Source organism: Aquila chrysaetos, chromosome 7 (assembly GCF_900496995.4).
Source record: "Aquila chrysaetos chrysaetos chromosome 7, bAquChr1.4, whole genome shotgun sequence".
NCBI classification, from domain to species: domain Eukaryota; kingdom Metazoa; phylum Chordata; class Aves; order Accipitriformes; family Accipitridae; genus Aquila; species Aquila chrysaetos.
The window spans coordinates 45,932,647-45,945,240 of record NC_044010.1 but is presented as its reverse complement, the minus strand read 5'-3'; the positions used below and the strand labels follow the sequence as shown (position 1 = coordinate 45,945,240).

General features: G+C 41.9%; 1 protein-coding gene across 10 annotated transcripts in view; it reads left to right on the top strand.

Moving 5' to 3' along the window:
* The window catches only part of CNKSR2 (connector enhancer of kinase suppressor of Ras 2), a 216,669-nt gene that overhangs the window by 190,734 nt on the left and 13,341 nt on the right, over positions 1 to 12,594 (top strand). For 6 of the 10 annotated variants that reach the window (XM_030019592.2, XM_030019596.2, XM_030019591.2 and 3 more), the window contains one exon: positions 9,115 to 11,324. The exons of the other annotated variants lie outside the window; for them this stretch is intronic. In XM_030019592.2, the coding sequence (XP_029875452.1) occupies positions 9,115 to 9,119 (5 nt within the window). In that variant the 3' untranslated portion in view covers positions 9,120 to 11,324. Of the gene's footprint in view, positions 1 to 9,114; positions 11,325 to 12,594 lie in introns of those variants that run through there. 10 annotated transcript variants of the gene reach the window in all.

The window sequence follows — 12,594 nt, the reverse complement described above, 5'->3', positions numbered from 1 at the left end:
TAAAAACTCACTAAGCTTGTTGTTTTTACTGTTTTGTCTTGCAGTCTGTTTCCATTCTGCACAGCAGATGTAGGCTTAGTAAAAATTGTCCAAAACGTTGATTTGTGTAGTTCTGTATCAGATCTCAGACTGGGCTATTTGCATTAAAAAAAAAAAACCCTGCAAGCCCAAGTGATTGCACTGAAGAGCATTGAGCCCCACGTTCCAGCTAACCCAGTTAGGTCGCCTCGAACAGCGCCTAAAAACGTATTTCTAGGGAAGAGTTAAAGGTGTCTTGCCTGTAGCCCTTGATGAATCATTCTTCCACGAAATAGTTTTGTTGATTTTGAACTCAGGTGTACTTTTAGCTGTATCACGTGGCAATAAGGAGTTGCACATTTTAACTCCAGGCTGGAGAGAAAAGCATCTCTTTTGGTTAGTTTTGAACCTGCCACTCAAACTTTCAGATGTTCCTGTTACTGAAAGAGGCAGTGATCAACCTTTTCTCTCGGTACTTAGTGCATGTATGTGCTCATAATTATATAGACCTCTGTTACATCCCCCTTGTTTATAGGGGTGACCAAGTCTTGAACGGTCCTAGACGATTATTTCTTCTGTGAAATACCATCATACGGAAGTATGGAAGCTGCACCTCGGCAAAGACAACGTGTGACAGAAGCATTCTTGTGTTTCAGAGATGCTTGGGGATGAATTAGGGAGGAGGAGGCTGAGGAGAAGCAATGAATTTTCACAGCGATGTCTTTGTACCTTTGTACAAAGATCATTGAGGGTAAAAACCTGCTGAATTGGTGGAAGGAACTAGTGGAAGAGTAGGAACTGATGGAAGCGTAGGAGTAACTCCCCTCTGGGTATCCCCAGGGCACCAAGAACTTAGTCAGGCTCTTCCCTTAAAAACCGCTGGGCGCACCACGTCCTCTCTCGCCCAGAGGACCCTTGATGGGGGCCCGGACTGCAGAGGAGGGCTGGGCAGCAGGGATAAGGGCTCCTCCGTGGCTGGGCATCGCGTGGCCGTGAAACGCCGGCACGTCATCCTGAAGCTTTGTCTGGGCTTCCTGACCAGTCTGACAAATGCCTTTTACCATCCCTTTCCAGGAACGGCTGCCTTGTGGTTTTCTGAACGAGTCTTCAACCAGGAGCTTGAACACATAGAGTGATAGGACAGAAGACTCCTTTCATTAGTTCGCTGGGTTTTTTCCCTCTCCTAAATTGTGTATAGAAGTGCTTTCTTAGCAGGCTTGAGGAGATGCTATCCAATGAAAGAGATCATATCCACTCCAGCATGCTCAGGGATTTGAAATAATTTAAAATTTGTTGTTTGTTGCCATCTTTAAAGTTGAAATACACTGGGGAACTTCTGATGTTTTCAGCATTTGACTCCTGTAAGAGGAGCCTTTAGCCTAATGAAATCCCTGTGAAATTTTGATTTTCTCTTATTACACTGGTGAGGGCATTGTTTGGCATATGATAGGCTTAGGATAAATTTTTTACGAAAAAATTGGAGCACCTCTGAAAACAGCTCTTGCACGTTAAAAATATACAAGCCATTATAAGCAAAAAACGTAGCAATGTTTGGCTTGCCAGAAGGGTACCTCACATAAAACCTTTCAGTGCATGCTTTTTATGTAGAGATAATTATTCTCATAAAAAGTAAAAGTTAAATTCACTAGATGAAAACATATGCTTTCAGTATCCACCAGGTGTGAAACGTTTTATCATTAATTCTTCATTTTATATTCCCAAGTAGGTAATGAATTCACTGCAGCAAAACAAGGAGCTCACTGCTGTATTGGTCTGATGGGCTTTCAGGACACTAGACACCTGAGAAAGCAGCTGAATCATTGTTTTAAAGCAGGAAAGGCGATTTCTGCCTTATTTTTATGGAAACCAAATTAATTAGAAGCAAGGTTTCTAAAAGCAGTTTCTTTCTAGGCTAGTTTTGTGCAGTGTATTTCAGTTTGATGATCTGAGGGAGGGGTTTCAGGTCTGATAGCACTTGTGTTGCCAAATGCGGTCCTCTCCTCGAGCCTGGAAGAGACCTGACGAAATCAAAAATAGAGTTGGAGCAGAACGATAGGACTTGCCTGGGAACAGCCAAGGCAAGTTGGGCTGACAGACGAACACGCGCTAGTACGTGAGGAGAGAGAAGGGGATACCGTTGTTCTATGTAGCACAGCCAGCCAGGGAGCGTCGTCAGCATTTCGCTTAACAGCCTCGTAACGTAGTCCATGTTTTGTGCACGTGCTTCTCCAGTGAGCTCCAAATCCAATTAAAATATCTCAACGTGAGCAGTAATCATCATCATCATCTGCCCTCCCAGCTTTCCCTAACTGGGTGGGTTTTCACACCATTCGCGTTGGATGTTTTAGCAAAAGCTGCTGAAGAGCCTCAGCAGAACAGCGCACGAAGAAGATGACGCTTTTTCCTCGGTCTGTTCGTTCTACCTTAACCGCGTGGTCTGATATCAATAACTTAAAATGTTTATGTGATGGGTCTCCTTTACTGACCCGCTCAGCGAAGAGATCCCGGGCCGGGAGGGCAGGTCGCGGCAGTTGTCGGCGGCTGTGGCAGGGTCAGCGTCTCGGTTCTCTGCCCTTGGATGTAGGCAGGCCGTGGGGAGATGACGGTCTGGCCGCGCGAGTGATTCTGTCCGTCTGTCGGTATTTTTGTTGTCAGTACGGAAGGCGCCGTCAGAAAAAGCAGTTATGTTACTTGATGGTGGGCTATTGAAGTGTTCTTTATCTAAAGTGGCTTCTACTGGTTGAGGTTAAAAATTTGTTTCTGTAAATTTAAAGTTGATATGTTATAATTAATTCCATACATTTCTGTTTGCTTTTAGAGCCCCAAGCAAGTTAATGTATAAAAATTCCCAGAAATATGCTGCTGATAAAAGTGATACAGAGAATAGTCTGTTATGATAACAGGACCAATTCTCCTTAAATATTCCTTATTAAAAAATTCGGTGATACAAATGCAAAAAATTAGTACATTACTTTTTTTTCCAGGGTTGAAGTCCAAAGCATCAGTTAGGAAACAACTTTTTTTGTGCATTTTTGTGCTGTGTAGTAACTCTTTCACGGGGCAACAAACTGGAACTACAGTTCCTGCTCCACAGCCAGGAAATAAAGACGTGTCTTTTCAAGCGGTTCTCAGTATAAACCGTGCAGGAGGTTTGGTAGATTAAACTGAGCTTTATATGCCATCACAATCATAGCCTGGCTAATTTTAGCTTATGACAGTACTAAGAATTGGATTGAAAGAAACCTCACTGTTAGATATATGCCTGAGGTGCTTGTCTTTTGAAAGTAACATAGACTTCTCCTGGGTGAGGCTTGGCCCATTGGCAAATGTAACTTAGTTTCAGTGTAATCCAGCAATTAGAGTGCCAATATGCAGAAATTTTAATAGCATTCTCAGAATTCATAAATTGCCCAGTGGACGCTAAAGTCCCAATTACATCTTGCACCCTCTGAACGTATATAAAACTACAAGAAATGCAGCCAGCTTTTTTTTTTTTTTTTTTCTGACTGTGGTTGTTCGACTGTGTCTCACTGTTTATGTGCCAAATTAGAGGGCCTTCTCTGTCTGGGAGCAACTCCTTCTATTAGGTTTACAATGGTTACAAAACAAACTACTCTGGAAAAAACAACTGTGGATTTCTGACAGAGCCACAATTCAAACTGCTCCGTCCTGGAGTTGTGAACTGTTACTCCAGTAAGACCCCGGTAATAAGCTAAAGGAGAGAGTTTTGCAGATACTAGAGAGAGACCTGTACAGCACAAGGTAATACAGTAAGAATTAGTAATTTGACAATGTAATGTGCTGCATTAAAAAAAAAAAATCCATTTACCAGAGAGGAGCCAAATATGGGGTCCTTATGGGTGGGTGGCACTCCTGCATTACATGTTTAGCTACTGGTACTGGTATCGTCCGTATTTGTCGAGCAAGCTGAAATTTCATCACTTAATAAAACTTCCATAAACAAACAGCAAATAATATAGGTGCTCTAGTGGCATTGTCAAAAAGCTTCTCGTCATTTAGATAAGAGCGTTGGTAAAGCAAGTGCATGTTCTTTATGTAAACTTTTTCCTTGACATCCCTGTGTGAGGTATTACTTTAGCAGAAGGTAGTGTGGAAAGAAGGGTTAGAAACGCTTGAGAGGTCTGTCTCCACAAACTTCCAAGTCCATGGCTGGTTTTATCAGAGGTGGCTTTCACGGAGCGGTAAGAGTGCCTTCAGCGCAGGTCATCGCAGCACGCATGGCCGGAGTTTGTAAGGCTTACAGGTCTTCCCTGCGCGTGAGGTGAGCTAGATAAAATTGAGCATACACGTGCACAGCTTAAGACAGGACAGACAATACAGAGATACAGAGAATAATGTTATTCTGTGTAGTAATAAGTACGTTAGTGGTGTGGTGCTGGAGTGTGTAAGACAACATTAACTATTAATTTTAAATTTGCAGGTGCTTTTATTGTGACTCTAGTGGGATTTTTGCTTACGTGTTTGTTTGAGGGGGGTTATTTAGTTCTTAGTACTGAGTAGATACAGGGTTACTGAGCAACACAAGTGCATATTGGCAGAGCCGGGATTCATTTGCATGTTTAGAAGTCCTGCGGTAAGTGGGAGGGAAAACGCCTGCCGGTCAGAGCCCTGTAATTTCCCCGTGCCGTGTTGTCCTGGGGCCGCGCGCAGCCCTCGCAGAGGAGCAGGTACGGAGGTTACACGTGGTCTGACACCACCATCTGTCCTCCCCGGCCCCCTTCCTCGTTGTGGTGCTTTCTCATATAACATTTGTGCTCTTGGTGTTCCTTTGTTTAGCTCGGGGAGGACATGAGGGACACTAAAGCATATACTGTGGTGTTGGAAAAGCTGGAACATGCTATTTGTAGGTAGCATATTCCTGTATTATCATCGTTGGATTTAGTGCCCTTGACTGCAGTAACTCAGTCTCCAGAGGAGTACTGAGTGACTCCTGCTACTGCTTCCACATCTAACTGGCTTCTTACAGGATAATTTGCAGAGGTGCTGCTTTGGAGTATAGCGTCAGGGGGCTGCGCTGGATGTGTCATCGAAACCCTCTTTCCTCAGACACTCTCATTGCCAGGCTTTATACCAGCTCCTTTTCGTCTCTGCGTGGCATCTGTCTGAGACCCGGGCAGTCCTGAAGGCGGTAGGAGCTTCCCACCGCTGAGCAATGGCCAGCTTGTAGATCTGCCAGCATTCCTCCAAGGACTCTGGGTCAAATAGTGTTGAGCCACTTCCCTAGTAAGGAGGAAGATGTGTCTGCCACTGGACTTGCAACAGAAGCAGCCAGGTAGCAGGTTTTGGTACGTGGGGAGGGATTTCTTCTCTCCAGTGTTCGCACTCATTCTTGTTCAGAACCTGATTACTCACACGTAGTATTTACTTTTAGGGGAATATACATAACTAGACACGCTTTGTTATTGGACTAGATAATAGGTAAGAGCTTCTAGTCAAAGTTCTTCCGTATCTCTCATGAACATATAGACAGATGTAGAACTATGTACACAAAATAGGATACAAATGAAGGAAAGAACAGAGATTCAAAAGGTGGTTCCAGTTTTACTGATTGTCGCTATAGATGGGAAGTCTGAAATTTCCTTTTCTAAAACTTTAGTACTTCTTTCAACAGTTTGCTAACCTGCTATTATTCAACCTAACCCTTCTCTGAAAAGCAAATTTACCATAAACATACCATTTAATAATCAGGCATCCTGTAGCCTGTTTAGGCAAAGTATATAATGTGAACATTCATAAGAAGCTGTACTCTCAAGTGGCAGCAGTAAAATGTTATGCATTTTATTAAAAAACACATCAAAGTGAAAACCCTAACTTAAATTACCTCTCATTAGTGACTGCTGGTGTGCCTTCATTACTGATAAAGAGGTCTCAAAGAAAAAAAGAAATAGTTGATTCACCTTCCATGCCCCTTTCCTTACATAGGACTTCTTGTGTGAGAGCCGATTTGAGACCTTATTGATTGTGACTCTCAAACATTTCTCTCAGGGGAGAACTTTCTCCTCCCCTTTGCTTACATTTTTATTGGGTTTTGAGACGTGGTGCCATGCCCGGAAAGGCCTGCAGAGCATGCCTGTGCTCTTGCTTGGCACCTGGGTCCCAGCCCTGATGCCTTCTGTCTCCACCACTTTCGATGGGTAAAGTACCTCCCGCTGCTACGGGTTTGCTCGGACATAAGATTCCTCACATCTTCCGTGACTGCATTAGCTGAAGAAATAGGCGGAGATTTATAGCAGGCAGTTTTGTTTCTGTAACCTCTCTGGGGAAGTCATTTGCTGTAAAGCTCTTCTCATAATACAGACATGATTTGGTTGATAAATGCAGTAAGTTCACTTCATTATTTTCATAGGGTCGTGTTCATTTTTGTATGTGAATGGCAGTTGGTTTATTTTTCAAAATGTTTGCAAGTCTCATGAGTTTCGTAAGTTGTAGTGTCGATAAGTATCCATCCAAAAGCACGTTACTTGTTCTTTGTTATTTGTATTTGTTCTCCTATAAAACAAATTTTAAAAACCTTATCTAGAAAGGGAACCATATGCTGGAGATTTTTTACATAAATCATTTTGCTAATGCTAGTGATACAGAAAGAAAAATGTGGGGTTTATAATGACAAGGAAAAATAATTTTACTACCAAAAAGCAGGATTTCTAAACTCTTAAGGTGCATCTACACAAATAGGAAATATTGTACAGTTAGTTACTATCAATGATATAGTAAAATAATGAGAAAATCTATTTAGAAAAGCCTCCCAAGTGCCTGTTAATTGTATTCACCTTCAGATGAATAGGACAGCGTATGCTGCCACTTATCTTAAGAGGTCCTAATGAAAGGCTGTTCGTGCACATTGTGACTAATCCAAAGTGGGACAGGGAAGAATTACCAGTGTTTGATAATAGGCCTATAACGGCCTTAGCAATATTACTGAATAGCCTTTTCAAAAGTGTGTCTTATTAGCAGGTTTTTTTCAGAAATAGTTATCTTCTAAAGCAAAATTTAGTTGGATTTTAGGTACATAATAAAAAGTCCTGTCTCGCCGTCTCCTGAAGGTAGCACAGTTCTTCCATAGGCACAGAGGACATGTCCCAGCCAGCCTCGGCAGGGCGTGTGGAAGAGCTGGCTATAGACAACAGCTAGGTAACATCCTTGCCTTAACTGCCATGACCCTCCTTTATTTCATAGCCACCTCGTTTCACGAAACGAGAAGTTTCTTTCGCCAAAGCCTGACCTTTGAAACCAAACTTCCTGAATTTTAGAGATCAAGTTAAATGAACAACATCCATGAGACAACAGGATCTCCTGAAGCTGGAGAAGCGATACACGTGAGGCAGCAGTATCCTCTTCCCCTTAGTGCCTTTTTCCAAACAAATCCAAGACGCTTATTTTAAGCGCTGCGACTGTTTGTGGTAAAAACCAGGATGAAGTGTGAAAAGCATTCCCTTTCGCAGTGTACTGAAGTCTCCCTTCCCTCAACCCCATAAGTCCTGAAATGTGCTGGTTTGGCCTTTTGTTTGTCAGGGGTTTGGGTTTGGGTTTTGGGGGTTGTGGGGTTGTTTTGGGTTTTTTTTTGAATTTTGGTTGTAGACTCAAATGTTGTCTATTTTAAACAATAAGTTATGTAAAAGTTTCTCTCGACTGCTATACTTAGGATTTAGTTATATAAACTGTTTTCCTCTCCTTTCTTCTTCCTCCTCTCCCTGTTGACACACGGAGTCCCCGGGAAATCTCAGCAGTGGAGGAGAGGCTGAACTCGGTTTGAGTTCCATATAGCATTGCTCACCCTCTGCCTCTCTGGAAACTCATTTTCCAATTGCTGCCGTGGGTGGAGTAAATGGCACCGATGTTTCCATCTGGGATTCTTTCCACCTTGTGCCTTCTGTCACTGAGACAAGATTTCTTTTCTGCTTTCCAGACCTTTTGTGATATGCTGAAGAGTAAAAATGGCAATGGTTGTTATTTTCCTTCCTTTTTCATCCTGTCTTTTGAAAAAAAAGAAAAGATTCTCTTTAACAAGGGTTAAACAAGTCTCACCAGTTAAATTGGATTGAATTTGTACATCTTTATGTTCTGCATAGTTGAACTCTTTCCCAAAGTGGTTTTTTAACAACAAAACATCCCACAGCTCTTCATATCTGGGATCTAAAACCACAATGGATTTTGAGATCCACGGAGTTTCATTTTTTATTACAAATAAGTGTAGTAGACAATAGAATAGGGTATGTACTGAGAGCCACCGGGCTTTTGAAACTGCCCTGTGTGCAGACACTGCATATCCACACAGAAACACTAAGTAAACAACTTAGCTGTATGCTGTTTATTCCACCTCTCTCTTTCTCTTTTCTTTGCTAACACAGGTCCACAAAGATTCTCGAGTTCTCAAGCCCTAGCTTTTGGATGTATGTAATGTCAGTGTGGTTTCAAAATCACATGATTTCCTAGCTCTGTATCTTATCCTTCACCCAACGTTGCCCAATGCTGGATTGTCAGCTAGGATGGCGAAAGGAGCCAGATTGCGTTGTGCCACCTCTTTTTCTAGTTCGTGCATAAGCTGCCGACAGGATATTTTTCAGTGTTTGTAGCACGTTTGGTGGATTTGGGGCACGTTCTTCGCTTCCTTTCTCCTCATTCATGTGACCCTTTTCCAGTGCTTCCAAATGAGCTAATGTCTCTTCAACACGGAGGAAACCAACCCAAGTTGGTTAGGATGTGTGTTGTTCTCTTGTTTTCCTTGTGGGTTGTTTTTTTTTTTTAATTGGTCTTTGTTCTGTTCTTTTCTTTTTTCTTTTTTAAAGCGTATCCACAAAGAGAGAATATATAACTTTCTGTCCTAAATACCTCTTTTGCATCAGGGATGGATATTTTAACGGAGCAAGGTGTAATAGCAGAACAGTGCCATGTCTTTGTCCTCATGAGCATAGCTGCATGCAGATTAGAAAAGCTCTGTAGTGCTGCTATACTGTATGCCAGATTTGCTATTTGCTCTTGTTTGCATGACAGTATTTCTAATATACTAATATGATATGGAAATAATGGCACATCACAGTTCTTTCACCATATTGTATCACTGCTTTATCATATTAGGCTAATACACTGCGAGAGTTGATAGCACCTCTCCATGTCAAATGGGATCCACTTCTCTTGGCACTGAACCGATTGGACTCAAAGGTTGATAAACTTATCATTAGAGAATTGGCACGACGGAGACTCAACTTCAGCCTCTTGCAAGCAACCTAATGGCCTCCGTTCAGGAAGTCAGTTCTTCTTGAATAACTTTGATGTTTGTAACAGAGAACAGACCTGTTAAAGCCTAGACAACCACATGCCTGGATATGAGGCCTCCAGGAAGGTGTCAAAGGGCATGGCCAGTCTTTTGAAGAATGCACCCTTTCCACAATGGGACTAGGCACAAAGTCAGATCCAGCCTACACGGAGCACATTTGCAGAAAATACTGCCCCGGCATGGGAGAACGGAAGGGGACGAGGGTCTTGGCAGGGGAAGGGCTTTGATGTCACTCAGTTGTGTTCTGCAGACCTCGAGGAATTAAAGAGGCGTTCAGCCGCGATAACGGTAAAACCCTGTTCCTTGTACTGAACTCCAGTGAACCCGTTCAGGCCAACCAGACAGAGGCGTGTCTTTTAAGCGTGCTTCACGTTAGTGACGGCAGTCACCTTACTGTCTCGTGCTAAACTAAGCGTGTTCTGTCAAGTGGAGGTATGTACAGACCTTTCAGAGACTTCCATTTATCTAATGGTTCGTAACGAATTACCAGAGGGTACACTGGCACTCGTTCGGATGATGACGGAGAAGATACCTCGCGCTGAGATTTGTTAGACTCTGCAGATAAACTCTTCAGTTCCTCTTTATCTTCTAGGACTTAAACCTGTGAGTGATGCTGCCTGGCCAAGCAGGCACCAAGTATTCTCTGTATAACACCCAGACTCCAGAGGGCTGGTTCGGGGCCAGTATTTGTCTGGATGTCGCTCAAAGTAGATTCAGATATTGTATTTATCATTATGTTCTGAGTCCCCTATGGGTTGATGTTTGCCTCTATCTCTGTGGTTAGAATGTGGATTTTCCTTAATATATTTGGCTAAGGGTGTATTGTAATAATGTTAATGCTAATTACTTGATATTTCATACTATCTTATGGGGAGATACTTTTAAAAAATGTATTTTGAAATGTTTTCTTTCTGTTTGCTCAATGTATGGTATTGCATTATGTTAATACCAATAAAATTATATATATATAGTTATATATATTTCCCTTTTATAAAGAAGTAAATTATGCTTTTTTGCCTCACAAACAGGAAATGTGCAGTGAATAAAATTACATCATTCTGCCTTACAGCAGGTGACAAAGCTTACAATAGTTTTAATATTCTTTTTTGAAAAATAAAAAGTATAGTATGACATAAACTAGTTGGAAATTCATCAAAATGCATGTTTTGTGTTTCTGCTCAATGAGACTGTCACAAATCAGCCTAAATATTTAGCAATGTTGTTTTGGCATCTTTAATTTTTTCCAATCAAAAACATACACTGTATTGCTATTATTGATTACAAAACTGTACTGTCATAAATTTTTGCCTGTTGGCCAAATAGACAAACCCACCGAGTCTTTATGACTCTCTTGTCTGTAGGAATTGATTTTTAAATTTAATTTAGTGCTCTTTCCAACGCTTGGCAAAGGCAGAATTTATTTTTTATATAAGGTTGCCTTTGAAGTACCTGCCTCTGCCAGGGCTGATAAATCACTGCTAAGTACATAAAGATTCTGCAACCTGAAGGAAATGTCAGTAAAGCCTTGTTGGAATGGCCTGCAACCCCAGCCAGTCCTTTACATTCTGTCATTAAATTCCATAATTAGTTAGAGGTGAAATGTTTTGGAAATGAATTAGAGAAGCAGAAGCAAAGATGTGACTCTAAAATGTCCTTTGGCTGCCATTCGGGGTGACACTGATGGCTTATTTGCTGCTGGTAGCCAAAGGCCAGCATTTATCTGCGCTAATATGAATTAGATCGTCTTCAGCTTCCTCTCTTTCTTTTCCCCACCCTTTCTAACATATTGTATTGAGTATCTTTGTTTTGCAGAGGCATTCAGAAGGGCTGTAATTAGCAGTCCCCGGCATTTAATTGCATACACATTTGTTAAATATTTTTCTGTATGCCTTAAAATAAAGTATAGAAAATGGCAGTAAATGTTTCTTTAATGAAGGCATTCGATTTATTCATGAAGTCAGGGTTTTTTAAAGGTGTTATTTTGGGCTTAATAAAGGAAATAAGCCAGCAAGTTTTCAGTTTTGCCTTTGCGTAACCATTGTCTGTCAGGGCTGATGTTCATTTCCTTTCTCTTGTTTCTTTTGCGTGCAAACACATTCTGCCCAATGGACGGGGAACGGACCTTTCTGCTGTGACGACTCCCGTGCCAGTTTTGAGAGAGAGCTTTATGTTACGGTGCATACGTGTTCACAAGTTCGTGATGACACCTGATGACATGAGTAAAGTCTAGAAAAGCCGCGTGGTATTGCATTTCTCTCGTCACAGTAATAGCTTTTGTTCTCAAAGGTACCTCGAAGCCCGCGCGGCGCTTACGGACCGTGGCGGTGTGATGGGCGTTCAGCAGCTGACGGGGGGGGGGCTTAATATTTGGTAGCGTCGTGCCCTACATAAATAGCACGTAAATCAGGGTGCAGATTAATTAGTCTGGAATCTAATCAGTGCAGCTATCATAACGTGCAATTATAAATCCAATAATAAATCTGAATATTTGAATAAATATGACATCTTCTGGGATAACGTTTTCAGAAGTATTTCAGGCCCCTTTCATAAATGCCTTGGGAGGTGCTTCCCCAACAGACCGCAGTGCATTACAGAGGTAACTGAGACGGCTATTAAATTAATCTGGCCCCCGCCCACACTAATTTGCCATGCTTCTTTCATGTCGAAAGTAGGATCGCAATTCCTAAGTGATGCAAGTGCTTTTGAAAATTTCACTCTCGGTGTTACATTTTTATAGAAATAAGCAAACTTGGGATGTCGCCTGAAGGAGAGTTCATTTTCTCGGTGGGTCTTGCTCACCAGGAATACATACCCCTCCCGTCCAGGCTTGCTTTCAGGTATCAAGCCCTTAAACCTTGACAGGCGTTGCTGTTGTGCAAGCGTGACTGTGGCTTGATTCTGACTGGTGAGTAACGTCGTTGGGTCCGTATCGTTTGTCACTTAACCTTTCACCACTTCGTGTGCTCTAACAGCTTAGCTTTGTGAAAAAATATTTTCCTGCAGGAGTAATTGCTTCCATACATTGCTTGCGAGATGTATCTGTAGGGACCTCCTTGTTGTCCTGTTTAAAAGTCAGAGCATACCCGGATGTATAGCAGTTTGCCCAGTTTGCTTCAGCTCTTGGCTTACCTCATAAATACGAGAAGTTTTTCATTGTTTCTGAACTGCAGGGACTGAGGGGAAGCGTACCATCAAAATGTAATTGCTCTGTTTATTCCACTTCAACATTGGTAGCTTGTGGTAAAATTAAACAGCACTTATATCAATGTATGGCACAGAAA